At 33.7% G+C, this 22,817-nt stretch overlaps 2 protein-coding genes across 2 annotated transcripts in view; one reads left to right on the top strand and one right to left on the bottom strand.

Moving 5' to 3' along the window:
• Positions 1 to 1,904: 1,904 nt before the first annotated feature.
• LOC128669843 (uncharacterized protein) overlaps positions 1,905 to 22,817 on the bottom strand; it is a 55,443-nt gene continuing 34,530 nt past the window's right edge. Inside the window, exon 3 of the mRNA XM_053745008.2 lies at positions 1,905 to 8,619. Coding sequence (XP_053600983.1) covers positions 6,487 to 8,196 — 1,710 coding nt within the window. The 5' untranslated portion in view covers positions 8,197 to 8,619 and the 3' untranslated portion in view covers positions 1,905 to 6,486. The remainder of the gene's footprint in view (positions 8,620 to 22,817) is intronic.
• LOC128669844 (uncharacterized) lies at positions 10,175 to 16,166 on the top strand. The gene has a single exon (XM_053745009.2). It carries the CDS (start codon positions 11,154 to 11,156, stop codon positions 12,348 to 12,350), a length of 1,197 nt encoding a protein of 398 aa, XP_053600984.1. The 5' UTR covers positions 10,175 to 11,153; the 3' UTR covers positions 12,351 to 16,166.

The following is a 22,817-nucleotide window of genomic DNA, read 5'->3' as shown; positions in this document are numbered from 1 at the left end:
TGTAACTTTATCTTTTTTTGACGAATAAAGCATTTATTTCTTTCTTACCAGTTATTTATTCTATATAAACTTCTTGAAGTATCTTTTAAATATTTTCATGTGTACTCGTACGTCTATTTACTTAAAAAACAAAATTATATAGTGGAAGTGATGCACGGGGTCTAACTGCGGCAGCGATATTTACTTCATAAATACTCAATGCTGTGAGGAAACTTATTTTATCATAATATTATTCCTTTAGGACATAAAATACCTTAAGTTTTTACAGTTAACTTAACGGTAGCTTAGCAATAGCTGGAAAAATAAATTCATCGGAAGTGTTCGTGGTCGGGGCTGATATGATCAACTTGGGTCGCGTCCACAATGAAGTTAATTAACACTCACTGCAAAATAACGTTGGAACTGATGTTTAGTTTTTGTTTTGATTTTTTGTTTATTTTAGAATATTTACGACCAATATTAGTTGAACACTAAACATTTCTGAGTAATTTCTGTAAAACCATTTGTAAAACTTGAGAATGATTATACGTTAAATATGTTTCGCCTTTTCATCTAATATAAGTCTTTTGAGATGAAAAATTGAAAAATATCAACCATCTTGTTCCGGGGCGGTCTCTTCCTCATCGTCAAGCAGATATTTTAGTTTCCTACTTTTCCTCTTATATCCTGTAAAAGTGCCCCGTGTAAAAGTGTAAAGGCTTCTATATCCTGTAAAGGTGCCTCCTTTTTCTCTTCATCCATAATTCTGTTTTAGATGTTACGTGAACTGTTGTAACACGGTTCGTCCATTTGATGTCCTATTCATAAAAATAAAAATAGAATATATTTTTTTCTCTTTTTTTGGTAGTTACATGGAATGAAATAATCATACTTACAATAAATCTACTACTACAGAATTGAATTGAATTCTTTTTGAAAGTTGCACTGTAGTGAATTGCTACAATGCAGTGTCAGCGCCATACTCTTATATTTTACGTGGAGGCTGCGCCTGCGCCGCGGGCCGGAACTCCCGAATGCTGCAAACAATGCTGTCCTGACCCCGCACCGCTCAACAATGCGAGCTGCTTGATAGCATTATATCACGACACAATGGCATACTTTGAAATGTCTTCGTCTTACATTTGCTATTGTGGTAAACATAAATGATAACTCTATATTTATACCTTACTAAGGCATATAATACAGAAATCCATGATTTTATATATATCAATAAAACCTTATATAAGGTCTTATAAATTCTTATAATGTTGCATAAAACCTAAGTTCTACCTAGTAAAAAATATTTTTGTTTATCTCAAACAAAGGAGAGAAAATTTAAAAAATCTAAATATAACTATTTAGATTTATGGAGAGAGGTTAAACTTTCCAGATTGTAACTAAGCAGAAGGTGTATTTATATTGCCTTATAGAGCAGGGAAAGTAATTTCGAAGAACGATTTGATTCGCTATTAAATTTTACGATATAGAGATTACTTTTAAGAAGTTATAAAATTTTTAAGTATATGTATAAAATAGCCACTGGCCCGGTTAAAACGACACATATAGTGTCCTCTCCAGACAACCAATAAAATTATTGAAAAGTATGTCTATTTAGCCCAGGTTTCGATATAAATAAAGATTTTTGATCATGTGTACCTAATAGATATCTAATTATCAGAGGATGATAGACGAGGTTTACCCCATAATTTATTTATGTAGTGCTAATAGGTTTTCCTAATTGGTTTTCCTATTTGTTGACTGAAATAATTTTACAATTAAGAAGCCAATATGTCAGCCATTAAGTCATACTTCTATAGTACCAAATAAGTATATTCAACACAGAACTTTATCTAGTCTCGCACTGTTGCGTCTAGTTAAATAAATAGTAAACAAAGGTGATATCATAAATAAAATAGGTATTGTATTATAAAAACATTTTATTAGCAAACTAATGTAGGAAAGTAAAAATATAAGAAATTCAATACAAAACTGTAAAATGTGTAAACATTGGTTGCTTCGAGTACATTTATTTATTGCATTAGGTACATTTTCGTAAGATCTTTGAATGTATTATCGACATAACTACGCCAAATCATTAAGACTTTATTCATACGCAACATAATAAAACCTGTAAAAAATCGGTAGTTACGTGTACAAAATGTTTACTTTGTATGATGATAAGTTGATGATTTTTATATTAACTTATATTTAACAAGATTTAGAAACTACATCGTTGAGCTACGTTTGGAAGACTTTAGTTATGGGATCATCAGTGTCATGCGGACAAATGTATCATTTGCACGAGCTACGAGACTGATAGCACAGATATACAGATAAGCAAAATCACAGCTCCGGTTAATCAAAATACAATAATGTTTTTGTTTCTCATTTTCTTCTTAACCATAATTCTATAATAAATAATGAAAGTATTGTACAGGACGGACCTCATTTAAGGACGATGTAAACGATGCCCAAGCTTTTTAGAACGAATGGGTATATTATTTGTAGTTTGTGGTATTGAAAAACTGCACAGATAAAGTGCGCTGCGCAGATATAAACAATATTTTGGTCAAAATAGCTGGGCGTCTATCTACATCCTACTTAAATACACTCACAAAAACTAAATTAAATTAAATTACTCATGCATGCATGAACGACCTATTTATAATAAATCTTATAAACAAGAAATATTATCATCTATAAATCTAATTTATCAACTCAGGAACAAATGCAATAAAATCGATCAATATCAATAAACATTTTCGAAATATGTATCCAACTATTTTAATATATTACATGAATATATTAATCAACCTTGTATGCTCATGCATAACTTATAAATCTAAAAGGTCTCTATTAGATTTTACTTACAGTAATTGGTAAATGTCAAAAGTTTCATATAATATACTTAAGTACTTAACAACTCTATAAATTCGCTATCAAAATACCATCTAATGAGATACAGTGGTAGAGTACAAACTTCGCAAAAGTAGTTTTTACTTACACAATCTTTATTTACAAATAATGAGTATTGTTAAAGGAGTTTCCTCTGGCTTTGTAACTTTATAAATTAAAAGAATACCTTCGGCGTAACAAGTAACAGTGTAGACAATATTTTAAAAATAAAAATGTCAAATTAAGGCCGTTCCATTTGATCTTGTTTTAATAAATAATATCACACTTAAATACATAAATAAAAAGTTATTTTAATAACCAATTTTATAAAAATTTAAAACACGAGACTGCCATACTCTGATCAGTTTATTTTTGTTTTACCGTATTTAATATAAATGTACAGTTTAAGATACTATTTTTATATATTTTTGTGATCACATTTCAAAACACTTCATTTTGATATCATAATCTATTATATTAGTCAAAATTTCATTCTTCAGTTTATGATTACGGGGTATATGATCCACCAAATTTATTTTATAATAACTTTACATAGCCTATATCGGGATAGCAACGAATCTAATAATACCTCACAGGTTGTTATTTATGGTAGAATATAGAAACTCACATACCAAATATAAACCCTGAAAATATATAAAACTCATTTTTGGCAGTCGTCTAAACAGGCATAAATAATAAAGATTAAAACAAATGTAATAAACAAAGTTAATTCACTGAACAAGCTTCATCGAGTGAAGTTGTGTTACAGTATTGAAAAGGTATTTATTTTTCCCTCATAAAAAAAAACGACTGTTTTTCCCTACACCTCACACATCTACATAATATTTGTCATTTTTGATCAATCGTGTAATTAGGTTCCGAGAGATGATCTCGAACATGTTTATGAGTGTTTTATCAAAGTAACTATTATTTATATTTTACGTGTGTTTATAAGATAAATGATGTGACAGAGAACCATTGAATCATAACTGTAAACCGTCTACTGTTACGTTGTATTTGATCAGTTATGGGCAATTACAAAAATAACATTTCGGTTAAAAAATAATTTCTTCATAGATAGGAGCATTACACGGCAGTGCTTGTTTGCAGTTATAAATACTAACTTAATTGGTTATCAATGCACTCATTGGCAAGACATAGATACTAATCTCATACCACAGAAGAGTATTTATTGACCCAAGTTTTACACAGCAAAATATGAAAGAGAAATTCAAAGCAATTAAGCCATAGTTCAGTCAGTGTGTGTTTTATAAGGGTGATTTCCCAGAATAATGAATATTATTTTGAGATCTAACCTGTGTGGTCCTAGCACACGGTCCTAGTTAACATCTGACAGGTGAATGAACAAAATATGAAAGTAGTATGAAATAACATTCGTGCTGTTGAATAGTATGATTTTTGTGAACATTCAACTATCATTCAGTTGAATATTGCATAGATGATTTCGATGTATCTCGTCGATAATAACGTTCACATAAAATATACCATGAATCTTATTTATATTTCACAAAAAGTCAACAACATGGTCAGATAAGACAGTTATATAATTCATTATGTATGTTTACTATTGGAGTATAACGAGTTTTATAATTGAATCGATATTCTATTATAGGTACACAATGTTGGCCTCAGAAGCAAAAAATAAACAATAAAGCGAGGTCGTTCCGTAATTACATTGCAAGGGGTGCGTAGTGTCCGCAGTGACGTGCGGAGGTCAAGGTCTCCGAGGAGCGACCTCATGATTTACAGGCTTAATGTGCCTGTGATCCATGAGGTCACACCTCATGACCAAGATGATTTTTAAATTTGCTTTGATTGTAGTTGAAAGTTCTTTTGAGCTGAAGAATATGGTCAACTCATTATGTTGCTTGACTCTATGTACTTCGCGAAGTCAAACTATAAATGTATTTATTTTTCCTACACTGTGATAAATGAAAGATAAATTCAAACTAAAATTATGAAATTTGCGAAAAAGTTTTCAAAAGCATTATCAATGTAGTCTTATATTTAAGTTCCGTCGGCAGCGCGACTCCCGCGCAATTTGCTGTGTCACGCTCACGCCACGCAGTACTCATTAAAAAAGACTTTAATTTCCTGTTATGGAGGTCGAATCAAATCAAATTCATTTTACTATTTTTATATAAAATAATCTGCTGCGTAATCTATTAATGAACAAACTCCATACAATGTTGGCTGCTGTCGAATTGCGATTTAGGAATTTGATGACGGTAATAAATAACTATTACATTCTGTATACTAGTGAAAGCTCGTAAACCTTTGATCACTTTTAATATGCTATGAGCGCTGAACGAACTGGAAACGATGCTGGACTATGTTTAAACCATGCTCGTGTATGTATACCATCCCCCGTTTCCCTTAATGATACTGCTTTCTTGTTTCTGATATAAATCTTGGTGAGGCGAGGAGCTGTAGGATAATGACCACGTCTGTTACTTTTAGTAAACAATGTGAGGCGAGGCTCGATGTTGTACGGCAGTAAGTACAGAAATATAACAAAGAAAGGCCAATTTGCTGGACGAGAAAGGGAGCACAATTTTAAAGACCGTGATTGGAGCACCACTTGTTTTTCTAATTTATAGCAATCTGAGGGCAATCAAGCCTCTCCCTTGTAAAAGAGATTATATTGGAATTGAGAAAACGTTCACTGCTCTGATACGGATAGTCGAATAATATCGTTCCTTGCTGTTTGTAATTGCATAGTTAGATTATATTTATCAGTGTGGGTTTAGTTACATAATTTATTGAACTAAAGTATAATTTAATTTGTTTCATTTGCATTGATGAAAGCATATTTTACAATGTACATTTCTTGACCCATAAAATTATGTCTAAAACGACAGTAGGTACTTAGTACCTACATCATTTACGAACTCGGTATTCACGAGGAAAAAATAACGCAGCGAGCTAAGCAGATCAATAAAGTGATGCGATAGTCGAGCGGTGAAAGATGGTAGATACAGAATGCTCTTTCTTTTACTCTGTTTTTATTTTTATTTTTTAGAAAGTTTAGTCGGCCGCGCTGCGGGAGAAATTATTGCGGCGGCTGTAATCCGCGCTGCGCAGCTCATCTGTCGGCGGAGGTTATCTGATGGCTTATTTGTTCGCTATTGACAAAAATATGGCCTCCACGTTGTTACGGAATGTAAGTAATTTCAGTGCATCTTTAATTTAGGTACAATTTCAGGAACAAAGCATATCTTTACAAAATGCATGAAAATACGTGACTTCAACGTAAATTAATATTAAATGACTAATAAATATGGAATGTAGACATTAATATAATCTCGATATTAAAACTACCTATACTTAGCTAAAGCTAAACAGTGTTCGGTAACGGGCGGATTTTACACACAAATTAACAATTATGATAAACGGCCATGAACCTCCAAATTCTCCATTACAACTGCCTACTTCTCTATAACTACTACAATAATTAGCACCTTACCAAATTCAATCTGTGATATTTCAGCCTTTAGGTATTCGATTATAAAAATACGTTTATTTATCACCGTGACAAAGTTCAATTGACTATGAATGTGAATGACCGAGAGCGAGGCGGTGCGGGCGCGGTTACCTCTGCTTGCCGGATTTGGCGGCGCCGGCGCCGGCGGCCGCCGCGCTCTTCTGCGCGATGTGCGTCTGGTAGTGCTTCGCGAGGTGCGCCTTTTGTCTGAAACTTTTGCCGCAAAGAGAACACGAAAACGGCTTCTCTCCCGTATGGGTCCTTACGTGTACGTTCACTGAGTACTTATCTTTAAAGCCTTTCGAACAAATTGAGCAGTAATGAAGAGATCTTTCTTTTCGGACGCCGTTCGACGTAGATGTAGCGGCTTGTATAGCCGTCCCAGATTGCGACTGTGCCGTTGGCGATGGGTTTTTGTTTTGTGGTCTTCTATGCTTTTTGCTCCCTGGTTTCGTACTTGATATCGTCGGCGACGCAGTCACTATTTGTAAGTGTGGGTTTAGTTGTACTTCACTGGCGGGTATCGTCACTAGTTCCCCGTTTACATGGTGTATGTTATATACATTTCGCGTCGGATCAATGGGCTCCACCGTATAAAACGGTTGCATTGATTCACCAAGTTCAGTAGCTATTCGTTTTAATTTTTCATAATCCTCAGGGTAATTATTATCAAGTGTTGATAGTAAAATATCATCAACATTTTGAGTTGAAGATGGGTTTTCTCCATTGGTAATTACTGTTGTGTTTGGATCCTCGAATAAAATTGATATGTTTAAGTTTTCTGTCGGCATTGACATTAGACATAGTTCCGTATCAGCAGCTTTCCGATCTTGGTACATAGAGGGTATATCTGTTTTGTTGTTATTGTTAATAATTACTCTTTTTAATTCTGTATTACCTTCCAGTTTAATAGTATTTTTCTGTAATGTACTGTATCTAATGAATGCTTTTCCCTGTAACGCATTTCTCAGTAAGGATTCAGTGGATTCAGTATTTTGATTGGTTAATTTCCAATCATTGTTATTGTCGAAATCAACTTGCGTATCTAAAATAGTAGTATTACCTACAACAGGGCTTAAACATTCGTCTTTTTTATCATTCGACTGGAACTCGTTCTCTTCATAAGTGTAAGGTTCAACCTTGACCAAACTACTCGAACTCATATCTGCAGTTTGACTTTCTGAATCCCCTTCTTCGTATGTAAAGTCACTTACTTTTGGGAGATCTGGATTAAAATCGTTTGGAAATCCATTCATATTTAATATTGATTCGAGATCCAATGACGATTGTTGTTCTATGTCCGCTGGGCTGGACATTGAAGCTTCCTCGTACTGCGAATTGTAACGATTCGTACTGGGTTCATTTACGTCTTGGTTAAGAACTGTGAGCGTGTATATTTGCCCGTCTGTGTTACTAATTAATTTGTTGGATATAGCAGTATCGGTGCATGGATGTGTACCATTCATTTCATTATCTTGGTTCCAATAAAACTTGTTCAGGTCTTCTAACATGGTGGTGTCCAAACGATCGCGGTCGCGGTCTACGTTCCAAATAGAGTCAAAGCTCTGCAAGGTGGTGGAAGTGGTAGCCGCGGCCATGTTGTTGGCGGCGGCGGGCGCGGCGCTGACGCTCAACAAGCTGTTGTTATTCTGCTCCTTCGGCTCTTCTGAGAGCAAAGGATTCGATCTCGAGTCAGGTGATTCCATGAACACATTCACAGATCGCATTTGCTGCTTATATTGTGCATCAGTAACCTCGTTGGACGTCACGAAATCAAAGAAATCTGATTTTGACAGTTCTGGGGCAGTGGCCGTCATGACTACCGTTTCAATTATTCGACCGAGGACGTCTACTCGGCTCTGTTATCTTGCTACATTAAGCAGACTCTCGTCGCGTATGTGTTCGGCTTGTCTTTGTACTACAATAAATATATCTAAGTTAAAATAAATGAGTTAAAACCCGGTATGACTTGTACTTAATTGGCAGTCGCTAGAGCGTCGGTAACTGAGAGTTTGGGAGAGGGTGCGGGCGCGGGCTACTCGCTGGCGCCCGGCGAGCTGGAGTCGAGCGGCGGACCAATGGAGTGTGCGAACTTGATCCGTACGTTCCTTTTTCCCATTATTCACCCCGACCCTATTCGCGGCTGCTCAAGAACTTAGTTCGCTGGGCTCTCGAATGTGTCAGCGATCAACTTGATGAAATATGCCATGTTTTCTCCAGAAGTCCAGGTGAAGTTGAATCTGAAATGAGAGAAAGAATATATTAATCAAAAAATAGTTGCAATACCTACTATGTACATATTCATACATACGTAGTATATTCGTTTTCCGGTCAGGAAAATCTATTTTGAACTATTCTTTATTCTTAAATTTTAAAAAAGCACTGTTGTTACGGAAATTATTAAATGTTCAATTGAAACTGTTGTAAGTATTTGTAATAAATGTAGCATGGCTGTATCTGGATGTTTAATTAATAAGCTCGCGTCGCTCATGCTACAGATCCTGTATGAAACCAGGGCGAGCGAGTCACGCGGCGTGCCTGTCAGCCATCACGCCGCCTGCGCCACGCCGCGCCGCGCCGCCGCCGCCCTCAGCGCATACTGCCGCTGTTGCTTACAATGTACTCACTGCCACAGTCTATCTACATAATATCTCGTTAAATTGAGCTGCTTCAGTGCAGATGGCATTGACAAATTGTGTGTGTTCGGATCTTATACAGCGAGAGTTATAGAATTTACCCGTCGTACAAAAGACATCAACGAATTTAATATTTCAATAATGTGAAAATCTATGACAGAATCGAATATTAACTTACAGGAACTATAGATTCAAAAACTTGATTAATTTGCTTAAATACTAAACTGCATATAGTTATGCAAACTACCTACACAATGCAGAATATATATAAATGTGTATCGTCCCCCTATTTATTCGTTCATAAAGTTAATGTTAACGCGTGTAACGTAAAATGAGAAAGGCTGACAAACGACACGGCGACCAATTGGAGCTGTCCCGCGGACCGAAACACAGTATTAGGTTTCACTTGTCAGCTGATACTCGTTGATATTCCACCAAATATTATTTACGTGTCCGACAGATAGATATGAAGATATTCGATACTAGATTCATTTTTGGAGGACAGAGCTGCTGGTAGTATATTGAATAATACAATGAAAAATAAAACGCTCATCGTTCTTACTATCTCCTATACCTCACAAAAGCAAACTTGTTTTGTTAGTCTTTCTAGCAATTGTATAAATTTTATAGCATTATTAATTTCGTTAATGGTAATTTGAAAAACGTAAACAAACATTAAACTTATTTTGTATCACCCTGATGTTTTACGCGTGACAAGATTACGCCGAATAGATTTGTTCGTGTGAACGCACTAATCTTTAGATCGGATCTACCAGACGGATTTAAACATTATTTTGGCACATTATAGCCACGCTCATGAAGAAAATTACCCAAAGCTATTAGCTAAGCCGTGGGTGGAATACAGCTGGAAATATGAATTTATTTAATTATTAATATTAGGTAATATTTGATATGATTTTAAACAGTAGTCACTCCATGCCGCCCTTAAATACTTTACTGTACTACACTGATGCTTAATAGATGAGAATTATCATTTGCAGGGCCCCTAAAGGTCAACTTTAACAACGGTACGGTGTAAATAGACCTGTTTGTCTTTAGTGGCCTGTAAATGGTTTATGAGGAACTTACATAAAACTCCTATATACATTTTTATACATAAGCCCAACGTTTTGACATTATTTCAGATCTTATCTATTGTGAGGTTAGACTAAGTACCTATTTAATCTTCTATTATGTTAATCTTTGTACCACCTATATAATTGTGTTATTCCTTCAAATATAGTAGTATTATTCGAGCATTCACTCGTTTCATTTACCTGACTACGTCACACCCTTATATGGCGACCCTGCCTATGGAATCTTCCACCGCGCCGCGAATTTGAGACGTTACTCGTGTAATCGTTAATAAGGACAATGGAAAAGTACCAGTTCTATCTTTGTTTCGGACTAAACGCTAGTGTACACGTGAATAAAAAATTTCACAAAAATAATGGGCTCCCCACAGTCTAAAGAAGAAACCCTGGTCATCCAGAATGCTGCGGCTGGCGATAATAAAGCAACTACAGAACAAATTCGCTTTCATATGAGCACCACAAATATTATCCTGTGTGTTATCCTGTTAATTATACTGTGTGGCGTGCTGTTCTTCATATATCGACTATATAGAAAATGCCATAGAAAATGGATTGTTAAGGAGATAAATCGGGCGACTATAAGAAGATCACTTTTCCGGCGACAGTTGGAAGACCTTAACCCACCCCAAAAAATCTATTCAAAAGAAATGGTGTAAAAAATAAATAAAAATAAAAGTGCATAAATATATTTCAAAAGTGAAAATTTATTATATAAAAATAAATATTAAAAAAAAAAAAAAAAAGTGAAAATAATAAAATACAATAATCTACTTAAAAAAAAAAAAAAAAAGTATCTTAAATATATAATCAAATATCCTAATAATAATTTTATGTACGAGATATAGGTCACCGGTAAGGAATGCAGCGACTTTCCATATACGGACGGACGGATGATGCACTGTGACTGAACTTTGGACTTGATAGTGTTAATTGTAATCGCGATTATATTTTAAAGTCTATTTTTATTTATTTTTTAATGTGTTATGTTCTTTATGTGCACAGGTACAAGAATATTTTACTCTACGTTATGGTGGTAAGTGACTAATGGAAACTATTATATCATTGTATGAGGAATTAAAGAAAATTAGAGTATATTTAATTAAATTAGGAGCCAGTCGAAGAACGGAAAAAGTGTTAGTAAACAAATTAAATGAGATTAATGCAATCTATGAGAAATATGAGACGTGGCTGATAGGTTTTGAAGAAAAACTTAAGAGAAAATATTATAGTTCGGATGATATTATATTAATCAAAAATTATTGTAGTCGATTTTTAGAGTTACATGAAAATATTTTAGTGTTGTGTAATAGTGATAAGCCGAAGTCATCGTTCAACATGAATTCTTTTGATTTAAAAACGGCGTTAAATCTTTTACCTATTATGACAAATGAGGAGTCGAATACAAAACAGTTGATTGATAACATTGAATATTATAATACTTTATTGAAAGAAGATACATGTAAACAAAATTTAATTAATTTCGTATTAAAAAGTAGGCTTTCTCCTGAAGCTAAGTTAAAATTAAAATCAAAATATGAATCAGTTAATGAGTTAATTATTGATATGAGAAATGTATTATTGTGTAAGAAAGCTGCAACGGCAATACAAAATAAATTACAAAAAATTAGACAAAATGACTTGTCAATTGCTGACTATGGTAAAGAAATAACGGAACTATTTGTTGATTTAACGATAACGCAAGCTGACGGGAATGATCAATGCTATAAAATATTAAAACCTATTAATGAAAAAATGGCTGTTAAGCAATTTGCTGACGGCTTGCGTAATCGTCGACTTAGTACGATTATTTCTGCCAGGAATTATAGTTCACTTAAAGATGCTGTACAGGCAGCCCAAGATGAAGAAGTATCAATTCCTTCAACATCTGGAGAAATCATGGGTATGTACAAGAAACCATACCATAATAAATATTTCAACAATGGTTCAAATTATTATAGAAGCTGGCGTGGAGGACGTTGCCGCTATCCTGTACATAGAGGAAGAGCTCGAGGACAGCAAGCAGCTCATCTAGCTTCTCGAGGACAAGGGTCACGAGGTCAGTACACGCGAGGAAGTAGCGGAGGTCCACAGCAGAGAGGTAAATTTTTTAATTCAACTAGAGGAAATCAAGGGATGCGTAATAATCGTAATATTCATTTAATGCATGATAATGATAATAATAATTTCGAAAAATTTGAAGAGTCAGAACTTTCTTTGAATCAGTTTTTTCGTGAGGAATAGTGAAAAATTTATTTTAGCCAGTGATAGTAATTGTTATATTTCTTTACTTTCATCATCATGTAATAATTATAACAAAAAATATTTTTTAGTAGATTCTGGAGCATCAATATCGGCATGTACGTATAAACATGCTATAGAATGTAACATTCCAATCCATAAGGAGAATGTAACAGTCAACGGTTTAGGTGGAAGTGTACAAGCAATAGGATACTTATTTTTACCATTAACTTTTAATAATGAAACATTCAATCATAAGTTTTTTGTTTTTCAAAATTTACCAATTAAAGGAAGTGGAATTTTAGGCCGTGATTTTTTAAATAGATGCAAAGCTCAATTAGACTTCAGTAAAAATACTTTGACATTATTTATTAATTCGAAAATTACTTTACCTTTAATAAATACATGTAATGTTATTTTTGAGATCCCAGCTAGAAGCGAGTCAATACATTTTATACATACGGACATTAATGAAGATTGTGTCATATTATCTCAAGAAATAAAACATGGTATATTTTTAGCAAGTTCCATATGTTCACCAAAAGATGGATTGATTCCTGTTAGAATACTTAATGTTACTGAAAATGATGTTCAACTCACAGAAATAAATCCAAAAATTGATAAAGTTAGTAACTATAATATTTGTGAATTTGAAAAGTCAACGACCGATTCAAATAGAGTGAAAAAACTTTTCTCATTAATGAAATTGCAACATTTAAATATTGAGGAACAAAAAACTATTGAGAACATTTGCGCTAAATATTCAGATATATTTTACCTCCCTGGTGATAAATTAAGTACTACTGATGTATACACACATACTATTTCTGTCAAACCTAATACAAATCCAATCTTTTCAAAACAATATCGTTTGCCATACTCTCAAAAGGACGAAATTAAACGCCAAATTGATAAAATGTTAGAGGAAGGGATAATTGAACCTAGCAAGAGCGATTGGTCTAGTCCAATACTGTTAGTACCTAAAAAATCAGATTCAACAGGAGACAAAAAATGGAGGCTTGTCGTAGATTATAGGAAATTGAATAATCAGATTGAAGACGATAAATTCCCACTACCAGATATTACTGAAATTCTGGACTCGTTGTCAGGTAGCATTTATTTCACACATTTAGACTTGCATCAAGGATACTATAATGTTAATTTAGATGAAAACAGTAGAAAATTTACAGCTTTCCATTCAGGACAGTATCAGATGACACGTATGCCAATGGGACTTAAAACTAGCCCAAGTTCATTTTCCAGAATGATTACATTGGCAATGGCTGGTCTAAATTATGAAAAATGTCTAATTTATTTAGATGACTTAATTGTTTTTGGCCGTAATTTAACAATTCATAATAAAAATTTACAAGATGTTTTTGAAAGATTACGTCAGGTCAATTTAAAATTGAACCCAGTAAAATGCGATTTTCTTAAAAAAGAAATTTTGTATTTAGGTCATGTGATTTCTAATGAAGGTATAATGCCGGATCCTGCAAAAATATCTGCAGTACAAAATTATCCAGTTCCTACAAATTCAGACGAAGTAAAAAGATTTGTAGCTTTCACGAATTACTATAGAAAATTCATACCAAAATTTGCAGAAATCGCATATCCTTTAAATAAATTAACTAGAAAAGGCGTACCATTTGAATGGAATACCGAAAGTCAAAACTCTTTTGAAAAACTAAAAGAACTACTAATAAGCCCACCTGTGTTACAGTATCCCGATTTTTCGGAACAAAATAAATTTATAGTACAAACTGATGCTTCAAATAATGCTATAGGAGCAATTTTATCAAACAAAAATGGACGACCAATAGCTTATGCTAGTAGGAGCTTAAATAAAGGTGAAAAGAATTATCCAGTGATAGAAAAAGAATTGCTAGCAATAGTATGGGCTGTGAAGTATTTTCGTCCATATTTATATGGACGCCCATTTAAAATACTGACAGACCATAAACCACTAGTATACTTGTTCAATATGAGAGATCCTTCGAGTAGGCTCATGAAATTTAGAATCATATTAGAGGAATATAATTTTGAAGTAGAATATGTTAAAGGTTCTGAAAATGCAGCTGCAGATGCATTGTCTAGAATCACATTAAATGATTTAAAAGAAATGCACGAAAGTGTTATTAATGTTATGACAAGAGCGGGCGCAAGAAAATTAAATAAACTAGATTCATCGGTAGATATGGATGCTTTAGACTTGAGGCCTGATCAACCAAAGGTCGTAAGTACCCATATAAGACCGAAAGAATCAGTAGAATTAAAACTTATTGATATTAAGGGACTAAAACAATTTAAAAAAGAGGGAATTATCACAAAAGAAAATAAAATATTATGCTATATTGAAAGTAAAAGAACAATTTATGTGAAATTTCTAGATTCTCAATCACAAATGACGCGAGGCGAATTTGTGAGAGATTTAGATAATTTTTGTAATTTATTAAAGTTAGAAGAAATATACATATTAAAGAGTAAAGATAATGAAATTTTTATAGAAAAATTATTAGATAAAATAAAAAACGATAAGAATAGGTCCGGACCGCGTATATGTATTTTAAGTAATGTAAAAAGAATTGAGAATAAACATGATAGAAAAATAATTTTAAATGATTTTCATCTCTTGCCTAGCAGTGGCCATGCTGGTATGAGAAGAATGTCAAACAACATAAAGAAATATTATTTCTGGCCTGGTATTGATAAAGATGTTAGAGAATTTGTAAAACGTTGCGACAGTTGTCAACGTCAAAAACATTCAATACCAAAGAAAGAACCAATGGAAATTACTAGTACAGCGCATACTGCATTTGAAAAAGTATTCTTAGATCTTGTTGGTCCTTTGGAAAGAGATAATGATAATTATTCTTATATACTAACGTGTCAATGCGAACTGACAAAATATGTAGAAGGTTATCCCTTAATTTCCAAAAAAGCTGATGAAGTAGCAAGATCGTTTGTTAATAATTTTATTCTCAGGTATGGTGTGCCAAAATGTATAGCTACAGATAGAGGGAAGGAGTTTTTATCAGAAATTTTTCAAGAGGTATGTAAATTATTAAATATTAAACAACTCAACTCAACAGCCCACCATCACGAGTCCATAGGAGCTCTGGAAGTCACTCACAAACATTTGAATGCGTTTCTACGTATTCAAACAGAGAATCACCCGGAGATGTGGAGTAAGTGGATTCCTTTTTGGTGTTTCTCTTACAATACAGGAGTTCATACTGAAACAGATTTCACCCCGTACGAGTTGGTGTTTGGTAAGAAATGTTCTCTCCCTAGTAATCTGACAAATGATGTAGAACCTCTTTATAATTATGAGAGCTATCCACATGAATTGAAATACCGTTTGCAACTTTCTCAAAAAGAGGCTAGAAATAATTTGTTAAGAAGTAAGATAAATAGAAAGTATGTGTATGACAAAAATATTAATCCTGTAAGCTATAAGGAAAATGATTTAATTTTAGTAAAAAATAATACACCTAGTAATAAATTAGATAATATATATTTAGGCCCTTATAAAGTTATTAAGGACATACCACCAAACGTAGAGATAATAAATAAGTATGGTAAAATAGACATTGTACATAAAAACCGTACAAAACCTTATTATAAAACGTAAAAAATAGATTATATTTTATCAATTTGACTGTAAAAAAAAATATATTATATAAATTCATTTTTTTTTTCAATAAGTGCGGTGATGTGAGGTTAGACTAAGTACCTATTTAATCTTCTATTATGTTAATCTTTGTACCACCTATATAATTGTGTTATTCCTTCAAATATAGTAGTATTATTCGAGCATTCACTCGTTTCATTTACCTGACTACGTCACACCCTTATACTATGTCAAAATAAGAAGTAAAGTAAATAAGTTATGTAATTTAATAATTACCTAAACATTTATATTCAAATTCAGTGTGTTTGATACGTACGATACGTACATATATTCATGATACTATTGTTATAAAAAAGAACAAAGCTCATGTAGACAAGCTAACACGTCACTGATATTTACATATAAGTATTTGGAACCATTCTCAGGATGAGAATTTAATAAGTTTAGAATGCAAGCAGAGCTGGTGCATGTGGGTTAACGAGCGGTTGCGCCACGACCGTGGACGACGCACGCTACACACCGCACAATAGTAGGTACAGCTTGTACGAACATAGATGTACACTGCTGTTGATGCAGTGTACATCTATGCTTATGAAATGATACATTTTATACTGAATTTATAAAAACTATATTTAAAAAAATAAATTTCACTTCATAATTAAACGTACAATTTATGTATCAAGCAAATTTCAAGTGAATACATGTTACACACAGTTCAAATTTCTCTAGGACCCTTGGCTGCAATAGATTAAAGTAATTTCTCCAGAGATGCTTCGTGCTGAACACGTCGGTCGACACGCAACATTGTTACACCACGGCCAAGCCATCTTGACAATTTGTAATTGTCTGTTTAGTTTGGTTAACTTGTTAAGGGAACTATAGAAACCATACGATTCCGCCAACACAAATAGACGTTCTGTGTTCGTCTAGTTTACTGGTCGTGTTGTCGGTCTCGTTATGTGGGAGCCGCGTGCAAAGACTGACGCGCTAATGTCCGTAGAGAGGACTTTAAGTGCTCACCTCATCTCTATTTGGTCCTACAAAAGCTGTGTGAAAATTTTAAGTTATGCCGATGTACTCAATGTACATAAATAAAATGCGACAGCTGTGATATCATTACATATAACGATAACAATAAATAAGAGAGTCTAGTCTGCTCACTGATTCACAAAATATTTTTGCTCATGTATCTCTACTATGTATAGTTTGGATTGTTATTAATGTAGGTGAACTAAACAGTTAAAACGCAATAAACGACCTCGATTTCGTAATTGCAATCCCGACTTTGTCTCTATCTTTAAGAGTAATCGAATGATGTCTACAAATTGAACTGTGTTTATTTTATAAAAAGACAAACGGACAATAAATGCCAGCGAATGATAGAGCGAACAAAAGTTTAAGAATAGTCTTCCTCACTTATACAAAACGATAATAGAAAATCAAGGTTTTGATTTCAAATCCTAAATGCAATTTCTAAAGTAGGTATTCTGACCACCAAATTATACGTCTCATTGTCAAACTGTAACAGATGATATTACTATTATAATATCACCTGGCCTTAATTTAAATGTTACCTTCTCCTTTTATGAAAGAAGAAGAACTCGTCACCAAATATTCTTTCAGTAAGACATACTTATGTATACGCGGTATTTTGTGAAACGGTGTTGGCGGTCGCAGTCGCGGCAGATGCGAGTCGCGATAGTGTGGCAACGACAATGCTGGGGTTTTAATTGGCGATTGTGAGTAGGTACATAGTTCTACATCGATTTGCTCGTTTACTGCCGGACCATGAAACCGAGACGCAGGCGCAGGTGTGCCGTCACTGTCAATCTGGGAATGCGACATAGGTGTCTGGCTTTATCTGAATTTCAGCTTATAGATTTATGTTAAAAAATAAATTATATTGTCTATCCATCCCGTCCACTGCCATCAGTGAAAACTGAATGAAAACACTAAATATTTTGTGTTTATACAGGACTTTTTTATAAGTCTGTTGAGTTACAAGTGAGTACCTATTTATTAATACTTTTTGTTCAGAGATAATCAGAATGCCTGGATAACATTTCCATAACTTCTCCAATTAATGCAATGAGAGACTCATAAGAAATGTTAGTTTGCGTATATACTTCAACGTGGGCGAAGGCACTAGAAAATAATTGTACAGAGCAAAAAAGGGCACGAATTAATTTTCATATTTATTTATTTGTCCGTCATCAGCACTAATGACTATCTTACCAATTAATCTAGCTATATATGTAAAGATTCATTATGTATAAAATAGAAATATCAGTAAGATCATAACGGAAGCCGCCAGCTAGCCATTCGGTATGGCATCCTAACAGCATACATTGAGAAGTAACAGATACTTTGCGCGGAATCTCAGACGACAAATATTATACATTTGGATATTATCCAAATTCACATTTCAGTACTTGTTGTATAGTAGCAATTTTTACAACAACAAGAAGTTGAGGATCTAGCTTAAGATTTTTCTGTAGCCTTTTAGTTCCTGCGCGCGTCGATCGGATTGCTGATCCTATTATTGTTCAATGGTTTTTATTACCTCCATAACCGTAAAGTAAATCATAAACATATTTACATACTTTAGCAAATTTATGACATACGAAGTACCCGTTGAAGTAGTTTTCTGTACTCTGCATTTTTGTAGTGAAGTAGCGAATGAGCAGACGTGACGACTTGACCCCCGGCATATTATCGCGGATGACCGTTTGCTCGCCTCAGCCTCTGATCTCTTTCGTATGCACATCGTGGTCAGTTTATGCCAGATATTATACATTCAAGTAAGACAGCGGTAAAAGGGAAATTATCATTGCGCACCTTAGACTGCGCCACAGAAAGGATATCCCGCAGCGACGCTGCCTGCGACGTGGGCACTCCACTAAATGGTCTGTGCACTCCACAGATACTTTTAATGACCCGTCACACTAAAATTAGCGATATAATTATTTACACTCGTAAATATAGATTTATCTTTACTCGCAAAACATGTAAATGTAGTATATTTCATATGTTGCGTATTTTACATGATGAAGTACATCGCCAAAATTAACTAATCGCGCAGTTAGAAGTACGCGCGTACTCTAATTGCTCTTTAACGAAGTAACCGGCCAAATGCGTATCGTATCCTGATGACATGAAATATTGCTGGACAGCGAACTGAGAGGACTCCGCGAGATTCCCACGATGTTGAGTCTAGCGATTGCAATATTATTTCAGCGTCATTATATGTAGATCGAGCTCGTAGATAAATTTATATGTTAATAATATCCATATATCGCTCTGCAATACAAGTATAGGTCATCATATATAATTTCTTCTTCTATATATTATAATAAAAACAAAGTTTTTGTTTTTCAATCACATTTTAAATCAGTGTAATGCACCAAGACGAAATGGAGAAACATTTTATTTATTACCTAGCAAGTGCTCAGCTAGTTTGACCGTGTTTTTGTGCGATAAAAGGTAGCTACAAGAGTTAAGCGTCAGGAGTACCTGAAAGTCTAATTCTATATGTTCTTTCTATTCTATCTACAAATAAATAAACACAATAAAGTTTACTTATTCGTAAATTAAAATATATAGATTACAAACTCGAAAGTACCTGGAGAGAAAAGCTCCGGTGAGAGAGATACATCACAAATTCGCATGGTTATAAAAGATGGTAATAGTTTATATTCTTACGTTAGTACTTTCGGTTATTATAAATGGATTGTATTTATTTTAATGTGTTAACATTAAGTAGTGTGATGATAGCGATGACAGCTTTGCCCATAGAATACCAGTCACTCAAGTTCGTGTATATTTAGAATTTAAGCGAAATTAAGCGGTAACTACCGCATTGCCCTTTTTAACATTCTCAAGATAATTAATACCAATGCAGGGATATTTTTTAGTATATTATTAGATACCATCAACATATTTACCAAATATTGATGCAATAATTATACTACGGAAAGTAATATTAATTTAAAGTCATTATTTAATATATTCACACATGATTTAGAAAAAATAAAATTCAGTGTTTATAAGTAAATAAGAATACTATACATCTGACATCTATACTGAACTACACTGTAACCTCTGAAAGGGGAAACGGAAAACTTGTCGGACGAATGTGTGTAACATATGATTTGTTCGATCAGCGTCAATCATGAGTTCGTTTCGAAATAAGCCAAGATTGGCCCACATTGCAGGTGTACATGCACAAAAAAGAGAAACTGCTGTTGCGGTGTTCGAAAGAAAATCTTATTATCGACATAAGGGGGCGATATTCGAGACGACATTGTCTCAAAATAAAAGAAGTATAGAATTGACACTGGAAACATCCATATTGATACTTGAAATTCATAAGTAATACTTACATATTTGTACGAAATAGTTGGTATTTATTCCGTCATCGGCAAGACATTTATTGAATTTATTAAATGTACATATTGAAAACACAAAATCAAAACAAATATAATAATTATCATTCATGCCTAATACATACTTATTACGTAGGTACATCATTTAAATAAGTACTAATATAAAATATAGCTCTTGTAAAATATGTGAACATGAGTGTTTCAGTATAAAATACTTTGCACTTTCATTATTTTGTCCCAACATGCTCCAGTTACAAAATGCTCCCTCCGATTTGAATCCGGTTCGCTGCCATGTGAACTTCCACTCTCTTGGCGATAAACCACTGTTATTTATAAAATGGTCCATAACAGACGTTATCTTGATTAATATCATTATCGGATGCACTGGCACAACTGCGCGTGCGATAACTTGTATTTATTCCAAAGTTTATTCTGTCCTGTATATATTTGTGATCAATTAATTTCTAAAGCAATTTATTTTATTGCCATGATTGTAGGAAAGAATTTAACTACTTATATCCGGTATTTATATAAAGACCATTTATGAAGATAATTGAATTGTCAAAACGAAATGTTCAATTTGTTTTCAACATTAAAATGTTAAACATTTTACCTTTTTTGCTAAAAATACTTCATTAATCGATTTATATGAAAAATTATTACACGATCTGAAACTGTCATTGAATTAGTAAATATATTAAGTGGGTATTTCGCTGTTGGATAGAAAAAACATTTAAAGATGTGACAAGTGTAAGCGAGTCTACAGTTGAATAAATGAGGATGCTAATTGATTGGTGAACAGTTGAATTCGATTATATTGTATAATAAAGCAAGTCAGTGGCGGCAAATTGGTATCTAAAGAATGGCAGACAGGTGCGAGGCGGATCGGCTTAGAAAACACGCTATTGTGGCGTCTTTGAAAATGAAAGTAAATCACACATGCCAGCATTTACTGTTATCGATTTAGCAGATCTAATTGGATCTTAATGCTTCTGGTTATTTTTCGAAGTATAAACAAAGATATTTTATATTTTTATTGTAACGGATAATTCAGAACCGAATGAAAAAAATAGAGAGAGTTATCCCGCAGTGGCGCACTTCATTGCTCGAAATGACATGTGGCATTTGACAAATCAATATTCTCATTATACCAAAATTCATCTATCTAGAAAGATAGAAACGCAATTATCCGCATTGACAATTAAACAAACAAATAGTATAAGGAAGCTTTGATGCAGTGGAAAAAAGAAAATGTAAAAAGAGCGAGCGTGTTTGATTCTTTTATAATTAGAACAGTAAATATTTATAGAGTGGAGATTAGACAAAAACTATATGGATTAGACAAAAAAAAAACTTGCATTCTGTGGTGACCCTATTTAAATAAGAAAAATACCCCTATACAAGAAAATTTGTGATTGATGGAGATTAAATTTTCATGTAAATAGGTATGTATTAATTTTTATTTTTTGCTACTAGTCAACTACTAGTATTTGCTACTATCGAATACTACTAATACGGTAATACTCGGTACTAATACGAGAATTGCAGCTACGATAGTAAACATTAGGAGAAATGTAGCGTGGCTCGCAATTAGAAACATGATGCGTGTGATATATCGCAGGAGCGCGCCGCGGTCGCCGGGCCCGCATTAATATACAAGGAATTGATACTCAAATTTATTAGCCCTCCGCTTTATTATGTCTAATGCAACATCGTACGAGTGAAAGTTGCAATATTGGAATGGTACATCGGAAATTTTAATGATATAGGTAATTGCATTCTGGAGATGTGTGAGTATTGATGTTCATTTACGATTTAATCAATATCATGTTTTATGAATGTGGGACATTCATATGTATGCTACATAAAATATACAAGCTTTATTAAATAGAGCTCTCAAATTGTTTTCACTTACAATTGATATTTTTCGTTTCATATCATCATGTCGTTTTGAATTGTGTTTGTTCCATGCCACTCGTTGCACAAATCATTAATTTATGTAAAATTCCTGTGCATATATGCCAGTAATTTAATTCGTGAAAGTAATTTTATTTTTATTGAACCCTCATGTATTCTCGTTGACCGGAACGTTTTAATACTAGCTTTCCTGGCTGTTATAAGGTAGTCAAATAAAGGACGTGTAGTTTACTGCATAAATACAGGTGTCAGTATATTTTCACGATGTAGATGGTTCTCCTATAACTCCAGTCGTGATCTCACTTGCATCAATTTATTTCGCCATTAATAGTTTGTCCTTATTTATGGGTATTATCTCGTCTATCGGACGGTATATGTCGCAACGATGCAGTTACCATCATTTGCATATTCGCTGGTGTAGAAGCGGCTTCGTGGTTGTATGCAAAGGTAGGAATAGAATAAAATTAAGGCAGATAATTTAGCATTTCATTTACGGAGATCGAGGGTTTCTTTCATATTCTACCCATGACGCCC

The sequence above is a fragment of the Plodia interpunctella genome, chromosome 5, assembly GCF_027563975.2.
Source record: "Plodia interpunctella isolate USDA-ARS_2022_Savannah chromosome 5, ilPloInte3.2, whole genome shotgun sequence".
Classification (NCBI taxonomy): domain Eukaryota; kingdom Metazoa; phylum Arthropoda; class Insecta; order Lepidoptera; family Pyralidae; genus Plodia; species Plodia interpunctella.
Note: the sequence above shows the minus strand (reverse complement) of the source record. Positions and strands in the feature narration are given on the sequence as shown.